At 47.6% G+C, this 23,112-nt stretch overlaps 2 protein-coding genes across 2 annotated transcripts in view; one reads left to right on the forward strand and one right to left on the reverse strand.

The window, feature by feature from the left end:
- Window positions 1-8,848, forward strand: part of ILK (integrin linked kinase) — a 261,691-nt gene extending 252,843 nt beyond the window's left edge. Inside the window, exons 13-14 of the transcript XR_003856806.1 lie at window positions 6,292-6,781; window positions 8,476-8,848. The gene's annotated coding sequence lies outside the window, so the exon portion shown is untranslated. The remainder of the gene's footprint in view (window positions 1-6,291; window positions 6,782-8,475) is intronic.
- TPP1 (tripeptidyl peptidase 1) overlaps window positions 1-23,112 on the reverse strand; it is a 130,992-nt gene that overhangs the window by 24,995 nt on the left and 82,885 nt on the right. The window contains exons 9-10 of the mRNA XM_029601900.1: window positions 8,409-8,529; window positions 1,410-1,568 (exon numbers count right to left, since the gene is read on the reverse strand). Coding sequence (XP_029457760.1) covers window positions 1,410-1,568; window positions 8,409-8,529 — 280 coding nt within the window. The remainder of the gene's footprint in view (window positions 1-1,409; window positions 1,569-8,408; window positions 8,530-23,112) is intronic.

The following is a 23,112-nucleotide window of genomic DNA, read 5'->3' on the forward strand; positions in this document are numbered from 1 at the left end:
CTCCAGCTATGCAAACAATGATATGGGTACATCACTAGTTTGATAAGTTATTAATGATCACAAGTGGGCTACCCTAAGACTGTCTCTCGAAGCTTTAGTAAATAACCCTTTCAAGTTGCAAATACTGAAACATTGGACTATTTGCTGTCTTGCAAGTTATATTAAACTCTCGGAGACAAACTTGCTCTTTTCCAATAAGTGCCCCATATTACAAATCCCGTGATATGGCAGTGATGACTGGGGGCTATTATTAACTCCAAACTATACAGAACCCTGTCCTGCTCCCCCACATCCCAAGCTCCTGTGCACCTCCCGGACCCTTCACTCACTACTCCCGCCCAGGTGGCAGGGGCAAGAAAAGGGAATGAGGGATAAGAGTCAGCAGGGAACAGACACAGGAGGGCAGCCCAGGAGGCTGGAGAACAGAAGGAGTTAGAAAACCACTCGTGATAGACATGGAGGAGAAAGTAGGCTACAGGTGAGGCAAAGGAAGAGAAGCATTTGGTGCAGGAAAAAAGAAAAGTGAAGCATTACAGGAAGGAAAAATGCAGAGGCCGAGGAGAGGCACCGGAGTATAGGAAAGAGAGGAGAGATATGAGAGAGGCAGCAGTGCATGGCAGAGGAGAGATATGAGAGAGGCAGCAATGCATGGCAGAGGAGAAATATGCGAGGAGAGATATGAGAGGCAGCAGTGCATGGCAGAGGAGAAATATGCGAGGAGAGATATGAGAGAGGCAGCAGTGCATGGCAGAGGAGAGATATGAGAGAGGCAGCAGTGCATGGCAGAGGAGAGATATGAGAGAGGCAGCAGTACATGGCAGAGGAGAAATATGCGAGGCAGCAGTGCATGGCAGAGGAGAGATATGAGAGAGGCAGCAGTGCATGGCAGAGGAGAGATATGAGAGAGTCAGCAGTACATGGCAGAGGAGAAATATGAGAGAGGCAGCAGTGCATGGCAGAGGAGAGATATGAGAGAGGCAGCAGTACATGGCAGAGGAGAAATATGCGAGGCAGCAGTGCATGGCAGAGGAGAGATATGAGAGAGGCAGCAGTGCATGGCAGAGGAGAGATATGAGAGAGTCAGCAGTACATGGCAGAGGAGAAATATGAGAGAGGCAGCAGTGCATGGCAGAGGAGAAATATGAGGAGAGATATTAGAGAGGCAGCAGTGCATGGCAGAGGAGAGATATGAGAGAGGCAGCAGTGCATGGCAGAGGAGAAATATGAGAGGAGAGATATGAGAGAGGCAGCAGTACATGGCAGAGGAGAGATATGAGAGAGGTAGCAATACATGGCAGAGGAGAGATATGAGAGAGGCAGCAATACATGGCAGTTGAGCACAGGGTGGGGATAGCAGAAGGAAGAGGAAGTGAGTGTGTGGAAATATGAAGGTTAAGATGCAACCTTACCGAGGTTCCAGACACCCATGGGATGGGGATCCGGTTAGTCACCACCCAATAATTATCGGAGAGGGCAGCAATGTCCGGATATGCGCGGCCGCTGGAATTGTAATAGCTCTCAGGAGGTAGTTTTGATGCAGTCATCAAGTAGTGCTTCACAGCAGCAACCTGAAGATAAGACAAGAGTGGAGAATCACTTCAGAGGGTAGTGTAAGCCCAAGGGAAGAGCTAGGAGATGGAAAGAGAGACAAAGGGAGAGAGAGCTGGGAAGACATAGGGCATCACCAGTCTATAAAGTTTCTTCACATATTAATCACAATGTCAGACAGAATTTATGTCTTTTAGTGCTCATGTGAGTCCTAAACAGATATGTAGCGTGCCACCTGCATTTCAGAATCAGGATGAGTTGGGAGGTAAACAGCAGTAGCAAGGCCAAGCTTCTACAGGTATCAGGACATGTCCCTCCGTTCAAGCTCTGCCATACTTCCTGTGAATCTTCCAGATTCCACCTTACACTTGTATCATGGATATCCTTCTCTTCTCCTGTCTAGACTGCAATCTGTGTGATGCACAGACTTGGCTCAGTGAAACCCTGCAACATGGGCCTCCACTCTCTACAACCACCATGTGCAGCTCACTGACCCTGCGACATGGGCTCCACCCTCTGCAAACACCGTGTGACCCACTGACCCTGCGACATGGGCCTCCACCCTCTGCAAACACCGTGTGGCTCACTGACCCTGCGACATGGGCCTCCACCCTCTGCAAACACCATGAGGCTCACTGACCCTGCAACATGGGCCTCCACCCTCTGCAAACACCGTGTGACCCACTGACCCTGCGACATGGGCCTCCACCCTCTGCAAACACCGTGTGACCCACTGACCCTGCGACATGGGCCTCCACCCTCTGCAAACACCGTGTGATCCACTGACCCTGCGACATGGGCCTCCACCCTCTGCAAACACCGTGTGACCCACTGACCCTGCGACATGGGCCTCCACTCTCTGCAAACACAGTGTGACCCACTGACCCTGCGACATGGGCCTCCACCCTCTGCAAACACAGTGTGACCCACTGACCCTGCGACATGGGCCTCCACCCTCTGCAAACACAGTGTGACCCACTGACCCTGCGACATGGGCCTCCACTCTCTGCAAACACAGTGTGACCCACTGACCCTGCGACATGGGCCTCCACTCTCTGCAAACACAGTGTGACCCACTGACCCTGCGACATGGGCCTCCACTCTCTGCAAACACAGTGTGACCCACTGACCCTGCGACATGGGCCTCCACCCTCTGCAAACACAGTGTGACCCACTGACCCTGCGACATGGGCCTCCACCCTCTGCAAACACAGTGTGACCCACTGACCCTGCGACATGGGCCTCCACCCTCTGCAAACACAGTGTGACCCACTGACCCTGCGACATGGGCCTCCACTCTCTGCAAACACCGTGTGACCCACTGACCCTGCGACATGGGCCTCCACCCTCTGCAAACCCAGTGTGACCCACTGACCCTGCGACATGGGCCTCCACCCTCTGCAAACCCAGTGTGATCCACTGACCCTGCGACATGGGCCTCCACCCTCTGCAAACCCAGTGTGATCCACTGACCCTGCGACATGGGCCTCCACCCTCTGCAAACACCGTGTGACCCACTGACCCTGCGACATGGGCCTCCACCCTCTGCAAACACAGTGTGACCCACTGACCCTGCGACATGGGCCTCCACCCTCTGCAAACACCGTGTGGCTCACTGACCCTGCAACATGAGCCTCCACCCTCTGCAAACACCGTGTGACCCACTGACCCTGCGACATGAGCCTCCACCCTCTGCAAACACCGTGTGACCCACTGACCCTGCGACATGGGCCTCCACCCTCTGCAAACACCGTGTGACCCACTGACCCTGCGACATGGGCCTCCACCCTCTGCAAACACCGTGTGACCCACTGACCCTGCGACATGGGCCTCCACCCTCTGCAAACCCAGTGTGATCCACTGACCTTGCGACATGCGCCTCCACCCTCTGCAAACACCGTGTGACCCACTGACCCTGCGACATGGGCCTCCACCCTCTGCAAACACCGTGTGACCCACTGACCCTGCGACATGGGCCTCCACCCTCTGCAAACACCGTGTGGCTCACTGACCCTGCGACATGGGCCTCCACTCTCTGCAAACACCGTGTGGCTCACTGACCCTGCGACATGGGCCTCCACCCTCTGCAAACCCAGTGTGACCCACTGACCCTGCGACATGGGCCTCCACCCTCTGCAAACCCAGTGTGGCTCTCTGACCCTGCGACATGGGCCTCCACCCTCTGCAAACACCGTGTGGCTCTCTGACCCTGCGACTTGGGCCTCCACCCTCTGCAAACCCAGTGTGATCCACTGACCCTGCGACATGGGCCTCCACTCTCTGCAAACACAGTGTGACCCACTGACCCTGCGACATGGGCCTCCACTCTCTGCAAACACAGTGTGACCCACTGACCCTGCGACATGGGCCTCCACTCTCTGCAAACACAGTGTGACCCACTGACCCTGCGCCATGGGCCTCCACCCTCTGCAAACACCGTGTGGCTCACTGACCCTGCGACATGAGCCTCCACCCTCTGCAAACACAGTGTGACCCACTGACCCTGCGACATGGGCCTCCACCCTCTGCAAACACCGTGTGGCTCACTGACTCTGCGACATGGGCCTCCACCCTCTGCAAACACCGTGTGGCTCACTGACTCTGCGACATGGGCCTCCACCCTCTGCAAACACAGTGTGACCCACTGACCCTGCGACATGGGCCTCCACCCTCTGCAAACACCGTGTGGCTCACTGACCCTGCGACATGGGCCTCCACCCTCTGCAAACACCGTGTGACCCACTGACCCTGCGACATGGGCCTCCACCCTCTGCAAACCCAGTGTGACCCACTGACCCTGCGACATGGGCCTCCACCCTCTGCAAACACCGTGTGATCCACTGACCCTGCAACATGGGCCTCCACCCTCTGCAAACACCATGTGACCCACTGACCCTGCGAGATGGGCCTCCACCCTCTGCAAACACCGTGTGACCCACTGACCCTGCGACATGGGCCTCCACCCTCTGCAAACACCGTGTGATCCACTGACCCTGCAACATGGGCCTCCACCCTCTGCAAACACCGTGTGACCCACTGACCCTGCGACATGGGCCTCCACCCTCTGCAAACACAGTGTGACCCACTGACCCTGCGACATGGGCCTCCACCCTCTGCAAACACCGTGTGGCTCTCTGACCCTGCGACATGGGCCTCCACCCTCTGCAAACACCGTGCGACCCACTGACCCTGCGACATGGGCCTCCACCCTCTGCAAACACCGTGCGGCTCACTGACCCTGCGACATGGGCCTCCACCCTCTGCAAACACCGTGCGGCTCACTGACCCTGCGACATGGGCCTCCACCCTCTGCAAACACCGTGCGGCTCACTGACCCTGCGACATGGGCCTCCACCCTCTGCAAACACCGTGCGGCTCACTGACCCTGCGACATGAGCCTCCACCCTCTGCAAACACCGTGTGTCTCACTGACCCTGCGACATGGGCCTCCACCCTCTGCAAACACCGTGTGTCTCACTGACCCTGCGACATGGGCCTCCACTCTCTGCAAACACCATGTGACCCACTGACCCTGCGACATGGGCCTCCACCCTCTGCAAACACCGTGTGACCCACTGACCCTGCAACATGGGCCTCCACCCTCTGCAAACACCATGTGACCCACTGACCCTGCGACATGGGCCTCCACCCTCTGCAAACACCGTGTGACCCACTGACCCTGCGACATGGGCCTCCACCCTCTGCAAACACCGTGTGACCCACTGACCCTGCGACATGGGCCTCCACCCTCTGCAAACACCGTGTGACCCACTGACCCTGCAACATGGGCCTCCACCCTCTGCAAACACCGTGTGACCCACTGACCCTGCAACATGGGCCTCCACCCTCTGCAAACACCATGTGACCCACTGACCCTGCGACATGAGCCTCCACCCTCTGTGCTTGCCAACCCTGCAACTTGGGCTTTGAACTCTTATATATCCCGTGCAGCATTTTTATCAGGGATCCCCAAACTATGGCCCATGAGTTGGATCTCATTTTTCTATCCCTTCAGACTTTTTCTTCCTTCGGTGGCTGGATCCGGCCTAAATTCGTTTTTTGTTTTTTTCCAGCTCCTCTTTCAGATGAGACAGCAGCAGCAGAAAGGCTGACAAGAAGGCTAGGTCCACCAGCTGCAGAAAAGCTAACAGCCAGCAACCTTTGAACGAGTCGATGGCGGGAAGGCCGGGTGCTGAGGGGGAGAAGGTAAATGGGAGGAAGGGGACAGGTGAAAATGACTAGCAGAAGGTTTGCCACAAGGCCATGAAGACTAGGACTGTGGCATCAGCTCAAGGTCGTCATCCAGAAAGGATCAGGCTTGTTGCAGTGAGCGAAAGTCCAGCTCAATGAAACTGGTGTCCAGGATGGGCAAAGTGAACCTTAACCTCTTCAGCTCCTTGGTCAGAGGATGAACCCATACTTAGTGGATATCAGCTTGATCCATGTGGAGAGAGTGTCGGGCCCTTTTGTCTTGCCCAATTGATGTATAACATAAGGGGTTAGAAACATGTTTAATTCCTTCTGTAATTGCATTGACTATCTGGTCTGCATTTCTACCAGAGGATCCGGGAAGGCATTTAACTATTGTGTCCCCCTCAAAATGAGTTCCCAAATTATTTTCTCTAATGACAGAGTCTCCCAGCAGAAGGAGCTTTCTTTTATGAGGTTTGATAAAGTTAAATGGGTTTCAGTCGCACTGACTGTCTTCTTACGTTTCAAACACCATTTCATTTTCTGTTTCAGGAGCAGCTTCAGCTTCCAATGCGGAAGAGGCATTATGTAAGGGAATCACTGACAGAATGGATCTCTCTTTGTATGAAGACCTGGTCAACGTCTGTCTTCTTTCGAGCCGCACTAAGTATTGTATCCAGTGTCTGAAGTGCTCCTTCTAGGACGCGAATGATGGGAAAGTATTTTGAGAAACAAAAAGCAGAAAACCAGAGGCATTAGAGTCCCTATTTGATTCAGGTGCCTTGCTAGATTAAATGACAAGAGTTGGGTGGAGCCTTACAGACTTTATTGAGGCATGAGCTTTCCAGGACAGAGTCCAATTAGTCTATAAATGTGTCACCTTCTCTTGCCATGTTTGCTGCTCAGCTGCAACTCTGAAGTCCTGCCAGATTAGATCTTGTTAAAATTCAATTCAACTATGGGATAGGGCATGAAAATGTAAATACGACTCTGCAGAACATTTGATGGAGCCTGGAAAAACATGTTAACCTAATCTGATCAGGTCAGTATCCTCATGCTCTTTTTGTTAATTAAGACAATTTGAGTAATTCTCTTTACCTCATTGTTGTATTCCCACACAGTCAGTCACTTCAGATCAGGTTTCTAGGTTTCCGTCATCTTTGATAATATATCTTCAAGGAGGTGCTATAAACTTTGTTTTCTTATTATTTGCAAACAAATTAAAATAATATGTAGAGCACCTTGCTTGTGAATCTTGTAGGTAAGCAGTTTGTTCTGGATGGGCTTGCACGGCTGCATGTGAAGGGGAGTCCATTGCCAGCTCCTTTTTCTGCTAGAAGAGAGTCGGCGGCGAGCTTGCACGCACCGCAGTTAAAGTGCAGCCATCAGTGCAGGAAGGAATCCATGCTCAGCTTACTGCTGGAGGTGCGGCAGCCCATACTGAGCACGGCTGCAATCCCACTTTGAAATCGTTACACTGATTACCCCTTCAGGTTCATGAGCAATTCTACATTTTGAATCTGCTGTTCGAAGCCTTTCGTGGAAAGGGTGCACTTTAAAACTGTAGCTCTGTCGTTATGCCCCGAGAAGGGTTTCCTCTCCTCACAAGGAGCTTTACACTTTCTGCCTTCTGTCAAAGTGCCTTATTTCTCTAGAAAATGTGATCATGCTTTCACCTGTGAGGCTCCCCTTCAGACCGAGGCTATTAATGATTTACAAGCTTTCAGGAAATGAGTCAAATTGTGGGAGCCTCTGTCTGCATGGTCAGCAGGAATGGCATCGCATTATCTAGTACAATTTATTCTTAGGTCATTATTTTGTGTGTTATGCATTTATTTATTTGGATTTTTTTATATACCGAAGTATAGCGAACTGCCTTCACTCCGGTTTACATGATAACAACATAATACATACATTTAACTAAGACCTTAAGTAACATTCTAACCGGGATTATATATGAACACGATAAACATTAATAGAACTGCTAACTCATGTCATAGAAGAGCAAGTAAACCACGATTAACAACGTAATTGTTCAACAGGAGTCTTAATTGAACAGCGAAAGTGGCCTGAAGAGGGGGTCGTAGCATGTAGGGAGAGGCAGGACAGGTCTCGGGGTGGAATGGAAGGGGGCGGAGGGGAGAGGAGTGGAGGGGGGCGGGTATGGTGTGTCAAAGAGAGAGGGATCCTCGCAGTGTAGTGGTTCATGATGAGAGTGTATTACTTAGCCCACGCCGTCTCTGAAAGTCTGGGTGAATAACCACGTTTTTAGCTCTTTTTTGAAGGATTTGATGTCGCAAATTGAGCTTAAGTGTTGAGGGATGTCTTCAGCCAGATCTCTGACCAGTACTTCCATTTGATTTGGAGGTCTGTGAACCACTCCAATAAAAACGGATGCCCCATTATCCTTTTTTAGGACGGCCCATAAAGCTTCTTCTTTGCCCCATCCTCCTTGTAGCTCGGATGCTTGGATATTGTTTTCGACATAAAGAGCAATAATGAAAATGCAATTTTATGTGGCTAAACATGCGTTTATTCATGTAGAACATTTGAATTACTACCCTCAAAGAGTTTATGTTTCTTTATATCCTCCCTGATTACTGTGGTGCACTACTGCTTGCATTGCAGGAGGTAACGCTATCACCATATCTGGGCTTTCACTCACTGACCTGATAGTCCGGCATAGGAAAAACATTGCTGAATCCACCCCCACTGATATAATCCGTCACTTCACAGGTCACCTGGAATGGGTTCTTGAAGGAGGTTCCTCCCACTGTGGTGACATAAGGACTGCAGACAGGAGGCAAGGAGGATACAAACATAAGCCACAATGGTCTGCATGGTTAACATCAATCTATCAGTCTTACCGCATTCAGAATCCCCAGCAGCACTGCTCAACACTATCACTAACCTATCCCTCACCAGACTCACCATTTCCACATTCACCAGCCGTTCATCACCAGAACCAGCCACATTCACCAGACCCATCACCAGCCGTTCATCACCAGAACCAGCCACATTCACCAGACCCATCACCAGCCGTTCATCACCAGAACCAGCCACATTCACCAGACCCATCACCAGCCGTTCATCACCAGAACCAGCCACATTCACCAGACCCATCACCAGCCGTTCATCACCAGAACCAGCCACATTCACCAGACCCATCACCAGCCGTTCCTCACTATTACCAGCAGCAGAAAAAAATCTGCACTCCCACACCTGCAAAGTATCCAACAGCAGGGGAAAGGGGGAGGAGCCAGGAGCAGGGCCAGGACAGGCTGGCTAGTGGAAGTATGCATCGGGATTTTGAAATTCTGGTTTATTCTTTAACTGGCTTATTTTGTGAGGTAAGAGACCCCATTAAAAGAAAACTCCATGGGGAAGTTACCTTTAAAAATCAGCTTTTGTTTTCCCTGCAATCTTTAAAAATTGTCATCTCCATGATTAATCATAAATACCAATAATCTCGCTCATCTCTTCCAGAATCACTATTACCACCATCATCAACTTTACCATAATCACCAATACCACTGTTAGGCGATACAGCCTAATTAACACCAAACATCAATCTTGTCAATACAAGCACCAGCAGTGGCGTGGAGCAGCAGGATACCTTTATGCACGCAACTCCTTTGAAAATTACCTCCTTAGATTAGGAGCCCTCTGAGGAAGGGAAATACCTATAGTACCTGAATGAAACGTGCCTTGAGCACAGGTTTGGAAATGCAAATAATTAAATCCAATATCCAAATGCATATCGCACCTGTAAACATCACACTCATCACTACCAATAGCATCACTGCTACAATCTCCAAGCACAATTAGTCTGATCACTACCACGAATTCATCAATTTCCTACCAATAGCATCATTGCTACAATCTCCAAGCACAATTAGTCTCACTACCAAAATTCATCACTTTGCTAACCACTAAATCTCCATCAGTATCATGCACATCCAGCATAGCCACCACTCCCTTCATCAGTCCAGAAGCAGGATATGTGCGAATCTAACCTTTCACCAATTCCCCTTCTCACTGACTGTTCCAGCAAGGCCTGGAGGAGGCTTGGAGGTGCCGCACTATTTAATTCATAAAGACAAGGTTTCCATCCATAGCAGAAAAATCATACGCCAATAAATTAGAAATCAGACATGGGGAGGACAATCAAAACCAGCCAGACAGTAAAATGCCATCTTACCCACGTGAATGGGATTTCTGATTCTTGCTCTACCTACATGGTGGATAAATTAAGGAAGCCTGCCTGTCAGCAGCATGGGAACCTCTACCCATGTATGTCTGGGGTCCTTCCCGCAGCACAATATGGTCAGGGAGAGAGATTGATGTTGTAACATGTTATAAACCTCTTAGAGTTGTATTTTTCTGAATAAGGCAGTCTATAAACTGCCCTCTTAAATTTAGAAAATTGTTAAAGACCTGGCTTTTTCACCAGGCATTCCCAGATTAATATTCTTGATCCCTGGCATCCCGTCATCTCCCCCCCTCTGCCAGCAGCTAGCAGTTTTCCTGCGTAATCCTGTAATTCTTCTTTTCGTGTAAATCCCATTTATTCCTTTTCCCTGTAATCACCTTGGTAATTCCAGTAATCGCTACAAATCTTTATAAAATCACATGCAATCCTGTAAAATGAATAATCTTGTAACACTTGTATATATTTGTATTTTAGTTATAACCTTGTTACCATCTATCTCACCTCTCTCCTATTTCTTTAATTTCTGTGGCTCGCTGTTATTGAGCCCACTTTTGGTTCTCCACCCCTCACCCCCTGTTATTTGTATTTTCTACCTTTTTGTTATTATGTAAACCGATATGATGTGTACTTTAATGTCGGTATAGAAAAGCTGTTAAATAAATAAATAAAAAATATAAATGTGAAATAAAAGAATGAAAAATAATCGGAACTGACCATGTAAGCTTGCACGGAAAAAGTGCATGGCCACGCACAGCAAACAATCAAAGCTGAACAACCGTAGCCATGGAGGTTTTGCTTTGATTATTCCAGCAATCCTTCTGGGAAAACCTACCCGCAGGGTTTGCTGCAATGCAGGCAATTTCTGCTATCAAAGGTGCAATTAATGGGAAGAAGGAAGGGAGGGCATCAAAGCGAGGGGCATGCAGGGAGCCCGGGACAACCTGCAGGTGCTGTGGCCCATACTGGAAAGGGGTGATGACGCGTCCATGTACACCAGTGGGATTTACAGGCTCCCGACTCAGAGGAACCGGATGGAGATCTGGCCAAAGACGTCCAAAAACTGGGAATAAAAAAGGAAGTTTTGTTGGGAGATTTTAACCTGCCACGTGTGACCTACAGTATTCTCACAAGGAAAATTGGCTTTTACCAGCTAAATTTTCGTTCCTGAAGCACCACAGATCAGTCCAGACACATGGGTTTTGTATCTCTACCAGCAGATGGAGGCAGAGAACTAAAAACGTTGAGGCACTGCTACGTAACTGGTGCGGCGGCTGGCTTCCGCGTTCCACGGCCAGCCCTACTTACCCCCCCCCCCCCCCCCGCCAAGGCCACGTACCTCACCCTGTGGCCCAAGGAAACTGCCGCTGCCCTCCACTGCAGCACCCGATGCCAACACGCCTCACCCCACAGGATCCCTTAGGCGTGTGGCTCACTCCAACCTTTAAAGGGGCCGTGGTGGGAAACTCCCCGCGGCCCTATCTGATGACATCAGCAGGAGTCCCTATATAAGGGCAGCTCTGCCCTCCCAGAATCACCTCAGCAATGGCTCAACTCCGCGTGGGTAGTGTGTTGCTCCTGCTCCAGTTCTCCTTCAGCTCCTCGGACTTCTCTTCTGGCTTGACCCTGGTTCATCCCTTGGATTCCTCTGCTCACTGCCTGCCCCGACTTCGGCTCGTCTGACTTTGCCTTTGTCTAACATCCAACTGGAACCTTTGCACGGAGACCCCTACCTAAGTCCAGCCAGCCCTGACACCCAAGGGCTCAACCCGTGGGAGAACGAGGGCTGGTAGTGGTGAAGGTCCAGTAGAGTCTCCGGCACCACCCCCTGTAGGTAGAGTCAACCCTGCCTTGGCTTAAGGGTCCACATCTGAACAATAACCAAGAGTGCCACCAGTAGTCCCTCAGTATTGATCTGAACCCAAGCAAACTATAGAGTAACAACTCCTCAACAACCCCCTAAAAGAGGGCAAATGCCAAACCCAAAGGTTGGAGCCCCCCAAACAGAAAAACCACAAATCAACCCAAGGGGCTAACCATAACCTAGCAAACTTCTTTAGGTTCTGCATATATACATTCTGACAGTTCTTCCCAGTAAGCATGCCAGAACACGGACTTCTGTAATGGTCTTGAGAACATTAAGGGGATGGATCTCTGGATTGATTTGTGGTACTTCAGGAATGAAAGTTAACAGGTAAGAACCAAATTTTCCTTTCCTCTATGTACCCCAAATCAGTCTAGACAAGTGGGATGAGAGGCTTCTAAGAAAACTAAAAAGTCATGGGATAGGAGGCGATGTCCTTTCATGGATTACAAACTGGTTAAAAGACAGGAAACAGAGAGTAGGATTAAATGGTCAATTTTCCTACTTGGACCGGTGCTTTTCAATATATTTATAAATGATCTGGAAAGGAATATGACGAGTGAGGTTATCAAATTTGTGGATGATACAAAATTATTCAGAGTAGTTAAATCACAAGCAGACTGAGATACATTACAGGAGGATCTTGCAAGACTGGAAGACTGGGCATCCATATGGCAGATGAAATTTAATGTGGACAAGTGCAAGGTGTTGCATATAGGGAAAAATAACCCTTGCTGTAGTTACACGATGTTAGGTTCCATATTAGGTGCCACCACCCAGGAAAAGGATTTAGGCATCATAGTGGATAATACTTTAAAATCGTCAGCTCAGTGTGCTGCAGCAGTCAAAAAAGCAAACAGAATGCTAGGAATTATTAGGAAGGGAATAGTTAATAAAACAGAAAATGTCATAATGCCTCTGTATCGCTCCATGGTGAGACCACACCTTGAATACTGTGTACAATTGTGGTCGCCGCATCTCAAAAAAGATATAATTGCGATGGAGAAGGTACAGAGAAGGGCAACCAAAATGATAAAGGGGATGGAACAGCTCCCCTATGAGGAAAGGCTGAAGAGATTAGGGCTGTTCAGCTTGGAGAAGAGACGGCTGAGGGGGGATATGATAGAGGTCTTTATGATTATGAGAGGTCTTGAACGAGTAGATGTGAATTGGTTATTTACACTTTCAGATAATAGAAGGACTAGGGGGCATTCCATGAAGTTAGCAAGTAGCACATTTAAGACTAATCGGAGAAAATTCTTTTTTACTCAATGCACAATAAAGCTCTGGAATTTGTTGCCAGAGGATGTGGTTAGTGCAGTTAGTGTAGCTGGGTTCAAAAAAAGTTTGGATAATTTCTTGGAGGAGAAGTCCATTAACGGCTATTAATCAAGTTTACTTAGGGAATAGCCACTGCTATTAATTGCATCAGTAGCATGGGATCTTCTTGGTGTTTGGGTAATTGCCAAGTTCTTGTGGCCTGGATTTGCCACTGTTGGAAACAGGATGCTGGGCTTGATGGACCCTTGGTCTGACCCAGCATGGCAATTTCCTATGTTCGTAAAGCACCCCTACAATGGGTGGGCCCGCGAAAGACCCCCTCTCAACACACGTTCGCCGAAGGTCGGTTCTCCTGGAGCCTGAACATCTAAATGGTAATGGCAAGATAAAGTGTGAAGAGACGACCACATCACCGCTCTACAAATCTCCTGCAGAGACACTAATTGACACTCAGCCCATGACTCTGCCTATGCTCTAGTCGACTGCACACGTAACTCCTCTAGAATTCTTCTCCCCTTATAAACAGTAGGCCGAAACAATAGCTTCCTTCAGCCAACACACTATCACGGTCTAGAAGGCCTTGAATCTGTTTTTGGTACCTCGAAACAATACAAACAAATGATCCAACCGCTGAAAACTGTTTCTGCCTCCATCGACTTAGCAGACCAATTCGGGAAGGCAGGAGCTCCAGAATTTGATTCAGGTGAAATGAAAATACACCTTAGATAGGAACAAGGGTACTGTGCACAAAGACACCCCCTCATCCAAAATCTTCAGAAATTGTCCCCTGCAGGACAAAGCCTATAGCTCCGAGATCCTTCTAAACAAATCACCACCAAAAATATCACCTTCGGCGTGAGGTCCTTTAATGATGCTTTCCTCAATGGCTCAAAACAGAGGACGACAAAGCACCCACAAGACCAAGTTTAAACTCCACACTGGACCCAATCTATGCACCGTCAGTCACAGATTCTCGACCCCCTTAAAAATCCTCACAATTAAGTATAAACTGGGATAAATCAGAGGCCTTGGGATTTCCTGACACGTTGATCAAGAACTGGGTAGGGTCTTTCCCCTTACATTCGGCGGGGGATTCGTTCCGCTATTTAGGAATTCTCCTCTCCACAGACTTAGCCTCTCTTTACTCCCTGAATATCAATCGTTTGCTGGGAATGACACGGGAGAAATTGGCCATTTGGGGTGATCTCCCTCTTTCTCTGGGGGGGCGTATTAATTTATTTAAATTAATTATTTTGCCTAAATGGCTATACGTACTTCAGAATTTTCCCTTTTTAATCACCAGGAAAGATTTGGGGATTTTTGATACGCTGCTGCGCGCATTTTTGTGGCGGGGCAAGAAGGCCCGCATCCAGTTGAGTTGGCTGAAGTTAAAGTGGGGATCGGGGGGGATGGGAGTCCCTGATTTACTTCGGTATTCTGTGGCAGCGAACTTACGAGTCGTTCGGGACTGGATTTTGGGGACTTCCGACTCCACCGTTTTGTTAGCAGACCAAACTTTGGTGGCGCCTTTGGATCTCCATTACGTGCTCATGTGTCCCAACAGGCAATTGGCAGGGACAGTTAGGACAGACCCGCTTATAGCCCCCATGCGCTATGCCTGGCAAGTAGTAACCAAACAGTTGAGTATTCCGGCCTATTGAGCCTTATTGGCACCTATCCTGGGCAATCCTGATTTCCTCCCAGTGATGCAAAGTAAAGGGTTTGCAACCTGGAACGGGGCTGGTATTACATTATTGGGACACATACTGGATGCAGCGGGGGAACCCTTCTCTTTTGTGGACCTTCAGGAGAGGTGCGGGCTCGCGGGCACACAGTTCTTTGGGTTTCTGCAGAGCCGCCATTATTGGAAGGTGATCCCGGCTGCAAACAAATCCTTACAGCACTTTCGCACTCTAGAGCAGTTTTTCCAGCTGGGCACCACTCATGGCCCCTCCTTGTCTTGTTACTATCGGGGACTCCTCCGGGGTTTGGCAAGCGATGCCTTTTCAGTGGCGGTGGGTAGATGGAACCGAGAAGGTGTTTTGCAAGTTCCTCTCGGGGTTTTTAAGTCTAGTATGCGTACCTTGACACGCACTACGAGCAATATGTACTATAGGGAAATGCAACTGAAGTTGTTGTACAGGGCATATATTACCCCGCAGATTGCTCACCTTGCCGGTTTAGTGCCCACGGCGGCCTGCCTCCGATGTCAAAGTGCACAGGGAACGCTGGCTCATGCCTTTTGGACATGTCCGGTGATACGGGAATTTTGGGGGAAAGTGGTGGGGTATTTAAGGCGATTGCTGGGAGTTAATTTGGCTATTTCACCCTATATGATACTGTTTGATTGCATTCCATGCCCACCTATTAGAAGTCCGGGTCGTCGATGGTTCCTGCGAAAAGTGTTCACTGTGGGGAAAAAGATGATCTTACTAACCTGGAAGAAGACAGCGGGACCTTCCTATTGGACCTGGAGATCTCACCTCCACCGCATGATGCAGATGGAGTCCATGGCGTCTGGAGCCTGTCCTCAGTGCCATAAGAAGTTTCTCCAGATTTGGCATGAATACATACAAGCCTTACCACATCGAGCACGTAGCCTGATCCTTAACTGTTGACCAGGCGTTGAGGTTTTGCGACACCCTGCTCGTGGATTCTTAGATTATGTTTTGACTGGTTTGAAGATTTGGAGGGAGGGTTGGGGGGCGGGGGGGATGTTTACTGACATCAAAGCTTGTGCAACGATTGGGGGGGACACAGAAGAGCGATCTGTCACTCCCTTTCATTTTTTTTGATGCTTGTGTATTGAATGATAGTCTTGGTGGTGGGGGGGGGGGGAGGGGGGGGGGAGAAAAACTATAAAAGTATTTGAGTATGGTTTAGGGAGTGCCATGTTGGTGCAGCCCTATACCTCTGCTGTGTTTGTTTGATTTACTCAATAAAAATTGTTTCTTAAAAAAAAAAAAAAAATCCTCACAATATCCAAATGTGAGGCCAACGACCTTTTCCCTGCAGTAAACGTCTGAGACACCCCTGAATCTGCAAGGAATTGTAAACTAAGCCCTAGAAAATCACGAACTCAAGAGTATCCTTTGCGTCCCAAGTGCCTGCTCCCAAAAGTCAAGTCGCAAGACAAAAGTCATCTGCCCGATTCGAGGAAACAGAACCTTGTCTTAACAGCCCCTGCAAATGAGCCAATCTTAGGGCCCCATCAATTGAGCGCTGAACCAAATCCATGAACACGGATGATGCAGCCTTTCCGGCACCACCAGTACCACCTGGCCCGGATGCCTCTCGATGCGCCTAAACACTCAACCTTGGCTCCTTGCCCCCTCCTCTGTATATAGTATTTATTCTATTTTATTGCACTTTATATATTTATTGCTCCGCTCACCCCTTCTTTATTTTCCTACTCCAAGTTAAGGCTTCCTTGTTATAATGTAACTGTATGCTCTGTATCTCTTGTTGATTGGTTAATTGTATATTCTACTTAGTTCATTGTAAACCGAATTGATTTGATTTGTATCAAGAAAGTCGGTATATAAAAGCCTTAATAAATAAATAAATAAAATAAAAAATAACCTATTAATAGCTGGCTCCTTGTCAGCCATGGAAGAATCCGAGTGTCTATGAACTCGGCTGCGACCTATCGCCTGTGGCTGAAGGAACCTGCCGCCTTGGCGTTGCTCCTCGATGCCATCAGATCCAGACGGGGACTGCTCCAATGAGACTGGATAAAGCCAAAGGCCTCCTTCGACAGCTCCCATTCTCCCGAGTCCGACCGATGCCTGCTGAGATACTTCACTTGCACATTGCCTATCCCCCGCAAATGTTGCTCCGCCCAGGCAAAAAGGTCCTGGGCTCCTTGGGCAGCTGCGTGACTCTTCGTTCCCCCTTGCCGATTGATATAAGCCACCACTGCCCGAAAGCAAACTGAACATTTGACCTCGAACTTATGGAAGAAATTCCACCAACAGCCTGCACACTGCTCTCATTTCCAAGCGATTGATACACCAGGATGCTTCCACTGGCGACCACAGTCACTGTGCCATCTGTCCTTGACAGATCACCCCCCCTCCAACTCCATTAACTTTTATGCTTTTCCTGGTTAAAGAGGCCCTATGCAAAAGCAAGACCAATTCTGAGGAAAATGCCACATTATCCTCTCCCCTGTCTGGTCCAGAACTCACATCCGCCCCCCCCCAAATGGGATGCTAGAGACAAAGGAGAAGGGGAGTCCATCACCTTCCGAGCTGGAGCCCTTCTCCAGGGCTCCCAGTACTGATCCTGACAGGGCCTTGGGAACCCGTGGCTCTCCTACCTGCCTCGTTCCCCCTGGAAGGTCCCTCCCCTCCTGAAACGAATTGCGGCATTCAGCTGACGCCGAGCCAGGCCACCGGCCCGACAAGCTTTCCCGCGCTGGGAAACCTCTGTTGGCACCATCTTGTCTCCATGCGGCTGGGCCTACAGCAGAGGAATAGAAGCCGTGTGATTGTGGAGCATGGGAGAGGGCCATGGCTCACGCAGACTATGGCTCTCCGAGCAGCCTGAAGCTGCAAACAGAGGAGCTACACTGCTCCCTTCCCCAACGATCCAACCAGGAACATCCCGAGCGGTTGCTGCTGAAAGAAAACTTTATTTTATTTTATTTTTAAGAAACAGCAGCCACACCAAAGGAATAAATTCAAGCAAAAAAAGGAACGCATCCCTGCTGCTGGCAACACCTCTGGGAAAGAGCCTTCAGGGGAAAAGAGGGAACCAGGACCTCTGGATCTGCTGCAGCGAAAGCTGATCAGGGATTACCAACACCCCCCCTCGCCCAGCTCAGCCTGAGGGACGGCTCATGAAGGAACCCAACACCTCAGGGAGCGTCTTCTATTCTTCTGTCCCTTCTTTCTTTTTTTATTCTTAACTGCAGGTTTGTACCTCTACCATCTGCTGGAGACAGAGAAATACTGAGGGACTGCACGTGGCACTCTTATGTAGCAGTGCCTCAAAGCTTTTAGTTCTCTGCCTCCATCTGCTGGCAGGGATGCAAAACCCACTTGTCTGGACTGATCTGGGGAATAAACAGGAACCAGAGGAGAGGAGACACCACACACCCTTACCCTCCCAGTATACAGTCAGCGAGAACCAAACACTCACATTCATGCATAAGAACATAAGAACATGCCATACTGGGTCAGACCAAGGGTCCATCAAGCCCAGCATCCTGTTTCCAACAGTGGCCAATCCAGGCCACAAGAACCTGGCAATTATCCAAACACCAAGAAGATCCAATGCTACTGATGCAATTGTTAGCAGAGGCCAGTCCCTAAGTAAACTTGATTAACAGCAGTTAATGGACTTCTTCTCCAAGAACTTATCCAAACCTTTTTTAAACCCAGCTATACTAACTGCACTAACCACATCCTCTGGCAACAAATTCCAGAGTTTAATTGTGCGTTGAGTAAAAAAGAATTTTCTCCGATTAGTTTTAAATGTGCCCCATGCTAACTTCATGGAGTGCCCCCTAGTCTTTCTACTATCCGAAAGAGTAAATAACCGATTCACATCTACCCGTTCTAGACCTCTCATGATTTTAAACACCTATCATATACCCCCCTCAGCCGTCTTCTCCAAGCTGAAAAGTCCTAACCTCTTTAGTATTTCCTCATAGGGGAGCTGTTCCATCCCCTTTATCATTTTGGTTGCCCTTCCCTGTACCTTCTCCATCACAACTATATCTTTTTTGAGATGCGGCGACCAGAATTGTACACAGTATTCAAGGTGCGGTCTCACCACGGAGCAGTACAGAGGCATTATGACATTTTCCGTTGTATTCACCATTCCCTTCCTAATAATTCCTAACATTCTGTTTGCTTTTTTGACTGCCGCAGCACACTGAACCGACGATTTCAATGTATTATCCACTATTTATTTATTTTTAACTTTTATATACCGATGTTCCTGTATAGGATACATATCGCACTGGTTTATATGAAACTGAACTGTCGCCGGATGGCGGATACAATGAAACATGGGTATAATGAACAAGCGGAAACAATAAAACATGTAAAACATTATAAACATTAGAAATACACTATCATAAAATGTTGTAATGATAATGATAAAATGATAATATAATAACATAATATTAAAAATAATAACCTTAATAATAAGATGGAAACGAAGGCCTATGCCTGGTGAGATATCGAGACGGGGAAGGGGGGAATAATTGATGGGTAACAAGAAAGAACTAACTATTTATTTATTTATTTATTTAAGGGTTTTTTTTATATACCGAGGCACGTTTACAAAACATCACCTCGGTTCACAATGTAACATAACTTAGCAACAAGCTTTACAATAATAACATTTTTTAACAGGGAGATGGTTAACAAGGGCAGGAGAAGATAATACGAGAATTATATACATATGTACATGTTAGTTTTAACAAGTAAGTTAATCAAAGCAATCAGAATAATTAGCAGGGGAAAGTAATAAAGGGAAGGGGAAGAAGAGGAGTATACCCACAGAGGGTGGGGGGTAGGGGGAGAAAATAGAAAGAGCGAGAGTCAGTCGGGTGGTCATGTCGCATCTTTGGGGGGGAGTCCGTTCGTTAGTCAGGGTACGCTAGTTTGAACAGCCATGTTTTAAGATTGTGCTTGAATTTTTTGTGGCAAGGTTCTTGGCGTAGTTGGGAAGGCATTTTATTCCAGTGGGCGGTTCCTGCAATGATGAATGATCGCTCTCTAAAGGTGGTATGCTTCATGAGCTTAGGAGAGGGAATTTGGAGTTTGGCCTGGTGATGCGTTCTTGTGGGTCTAGTCGGAGTGTGAAGCAGGAGATGTTCTGGGAGCCATTGCATGTCATGGTTATGAATGGCTTTGTGTATGAGCGTGAGTACTTTATATACTATCCTGGAGGTTACGGGGAGCCAATGTAATGACTGAAGAACGGGAGTGATGTGGTCATGACGGTGAGTATTGGTAAGGATGCGTGCAGCAGCATTTTGTAATAACTGTAGAGGTTGTAGAGTACTTTTTGGTAAGCCTAGGAGGATAGCGTTGCAATAATCAAGTTTGGACAGGATCATAGCTTGCAGTACTGTGCGGAAGTCAGAGGTGTGAAGAAGAGGTTTGATTCTCTTCAGGGTGTGGAGTTTGAAGAATCTGCTTTTTATAGTGGCCGAAATGAATTTTTTGAGGTTAAATTGGTTATCTATCATAATGCCAAGGTTGCGGACTAGTAGGGTAGGCGGGCATCTGGGTTGTGAGGGGGTGGGGGAGAGACTGCGTGAAGGGTTGTTAGGAGGAGAAAGAATGAGTAGCTCTGTTTTGTTAGTATTGAGTGCTAGGAAATTATCGGAGAGCAATTTATTTATTTATTTATTTATCTCAGATAGATAGATATGACGCCTACATCTCTTTCTTGGGTTGTAGCTCCTAATATGGAACCTAACATTGTGTAATTATAGCATGGGTTATTTTTCCCTATATGCATCACCTTGCACTTATCCACATTAAATTTCATCTGCGATTTGGATGCCCAATTTTCCAGCCTCACAAGGTCTTCCTGCAATTTATCACAATCTGCTTGTGATTTAACTACTCTGAACAATTTTGTATCATCTGCAAATTTGATTATCTCACTCGTATTTCTTTCCAGATCATTTATAAATATACTGAAAAGTAAGGGTCCCAATACAGATCCCTGTGGCACTCCACTGCCTACTCCCTTCCACTGAGAAAATTGTCCATTTAATCCTACTCTCTGTTTCCTGTCTTTTAGCCAGTTTGCAATCCACGAAAGGACATCGCCACCTATCCTATGATTTTTTACTTTTCCTAGAATCCTCTCATGAGGAACTTTGTCAAACACCTTCTGAAAATCCAAGTACACTACATCTACAGGTTCACCTTTATCCACATGTTTATTAACTCCTTCAAAAAAGTGAAGCAGATTTGTGAGGCAAGACTTGCCCTGGGTAAAGCCATGCTGACTTTGTTCCATTAAACCATGTCTTTCTGTATGTTCTGTGATTTTGATATTTAGAACACTTTCCACTATTTTTCCTGGCACTGAAGTCAGGCTCACTGGTCTGTAGTTTCCCGGATCGTCCCTGGAGCCCTTTTTAAATATTGGGGTTACATTTGCTATCCTCCAGTCTTCAGGTACAATGGATGATTTTAATGATAGGTTACAAATTTTTACTAATAGGTCTGAAATTTCATTTTTTAGTTCCTTCAGAACTCTGGGGTGTATACCATCCGGTCCAGGTGATTTACTACTCTTCAGTTTGTCAATCAGGTCCTACCACATCTTCTAGGTTCACCGTGATTTGATTCAGTCCATCTGAATCATTACCCATGAAAACCTTCTCCATTACGGGTACCTCCCCAACATCCTCTTCAGTAAACACCGAAGCAAAGAAATCATTTAATCTTTCCGCGATGGCCTTATCTTCTCTAAGTGCCCCTTTAACCCCTCGATCATCTAACGGTCCAACTGACTCCCTCACAGGCTTTCTGCTTCGGATATATTTTAAAAAGTTTTTACTGTGAGTTTTTGCCTCTACAGCCAACTTCTTTTCAAATTCTCTCTTAGCCTGTCTTATCAATGTCTTACATTTAACTTGCCAACGTTTATGCCTTCTCCTGTTTTCTTTTGTTGGATCCTTCAACCAATTTTTGAATGAAGATCTTTTGGCTAAAATAGCTTCTTTCACCTCCCCTTTTAACCATGCCGGTAATCGTTTTGCCTTCTTTCCACCTTTCTTAATGTGTGGAATACATCTGGACTGTGCTTCTAGAATGGTCTTGCACATTTTTTACTTTTGTAGCTACTCCTTTCAGTTTTTTTCTAACAATTTTTCTCATTTTATCAAAGTTTCCCTTTTGAAAGTTTAGCACAAGAGCTGTGGATTTGCATACTGTTCCTCTTCCAGTCATTAAATCAAATTTGATCATATTATGATCACTATTGCCAAACACTCACATGCAGTATACAGTCTGTAAAGACCAGAGGAGAGGATACACCACACACCCATTCCCTCACAGTATACAGTCAGCGAGAACCAAACACTCACATTCATGCAGTATACAGTCTGTAAAGACCAGAGGAGAGGATACACCACACACTCATTCCCTCACAGTATACAGTCAGCGAGAACCAAACACTCACATTCATGCAGTATACAGTCTGTAAAGACCAGAGGAGGGGATACACCACAAACCCATTCCCTCACAGTATATAGTCAGCGAGAAACAAACACTCACATTCAGTATACAGTCAGTGAGAACCAAACACTCACATTCATGCAGTATACAGTCTGTAAAGACCAGAGGAGAGGATACACCACACACCCATTCCCTCACAGTATACAGTCAGTGAGAACCAAACACTCACATTCATGCAGTATACAGTCTGTAAAGACCAGAGGAGAGGATACATCACACACCCATTCCCTCACAGTATACAGTCGACGAGAACCAAACACCCACATTCATGCAGTATACAGTCTGTAAAGACCAGAGGAGAGGATACATCACACACCCATTCCCTCACAGTATACAGTCAGTGAGAACCAAACACTCACATTCATGCAGTATACAGTCTGTAAAGACCAGAGGAGAGGATACACCACACCCTCATTCCCTCACAGTATACAGTCAGTGAGAACCAAACACTCACATTCATGCAGTATACAGTCTGTAAAGACCAGAGGAGAGGATACACCACACACCCATTCCCTCACAGTATACAGTCAGAGAGAACCAAACACCCACATTCATGCAGTATACAGTCTGTAAAGACCAGAGGAGAGGACACACCACGCACCCATTCCCTCCCAGTATACAGTCAGCGAGAACCAAACACCCACATTCATGCAGTATACAGTCTGTAAAGACCAGAAGAGAGGACATAACACACCCATTCCCTCCCAGTATACAGTCAGAGAGAACCAAACACCCACATTCATGCAGTATACAGTCTGTAAAGACCAGAGGAGAGGATACACCACACACCCATTCCC

This window comes from Rhinatrema bivittatum, chromosome 5, assembly GCF_901001135.1.
Source record: "Rhinatrema bivittatum chromosome 5, aRhiBiv1.1, whole genome shotgun sequence".
Lineage (NCBI taxonomy): Eukaryota > Metazoa > Chordata > Amphibia > Gymnophiona > Rhinatrematidae > Rhinatrema > Rhinatrema bivittatum.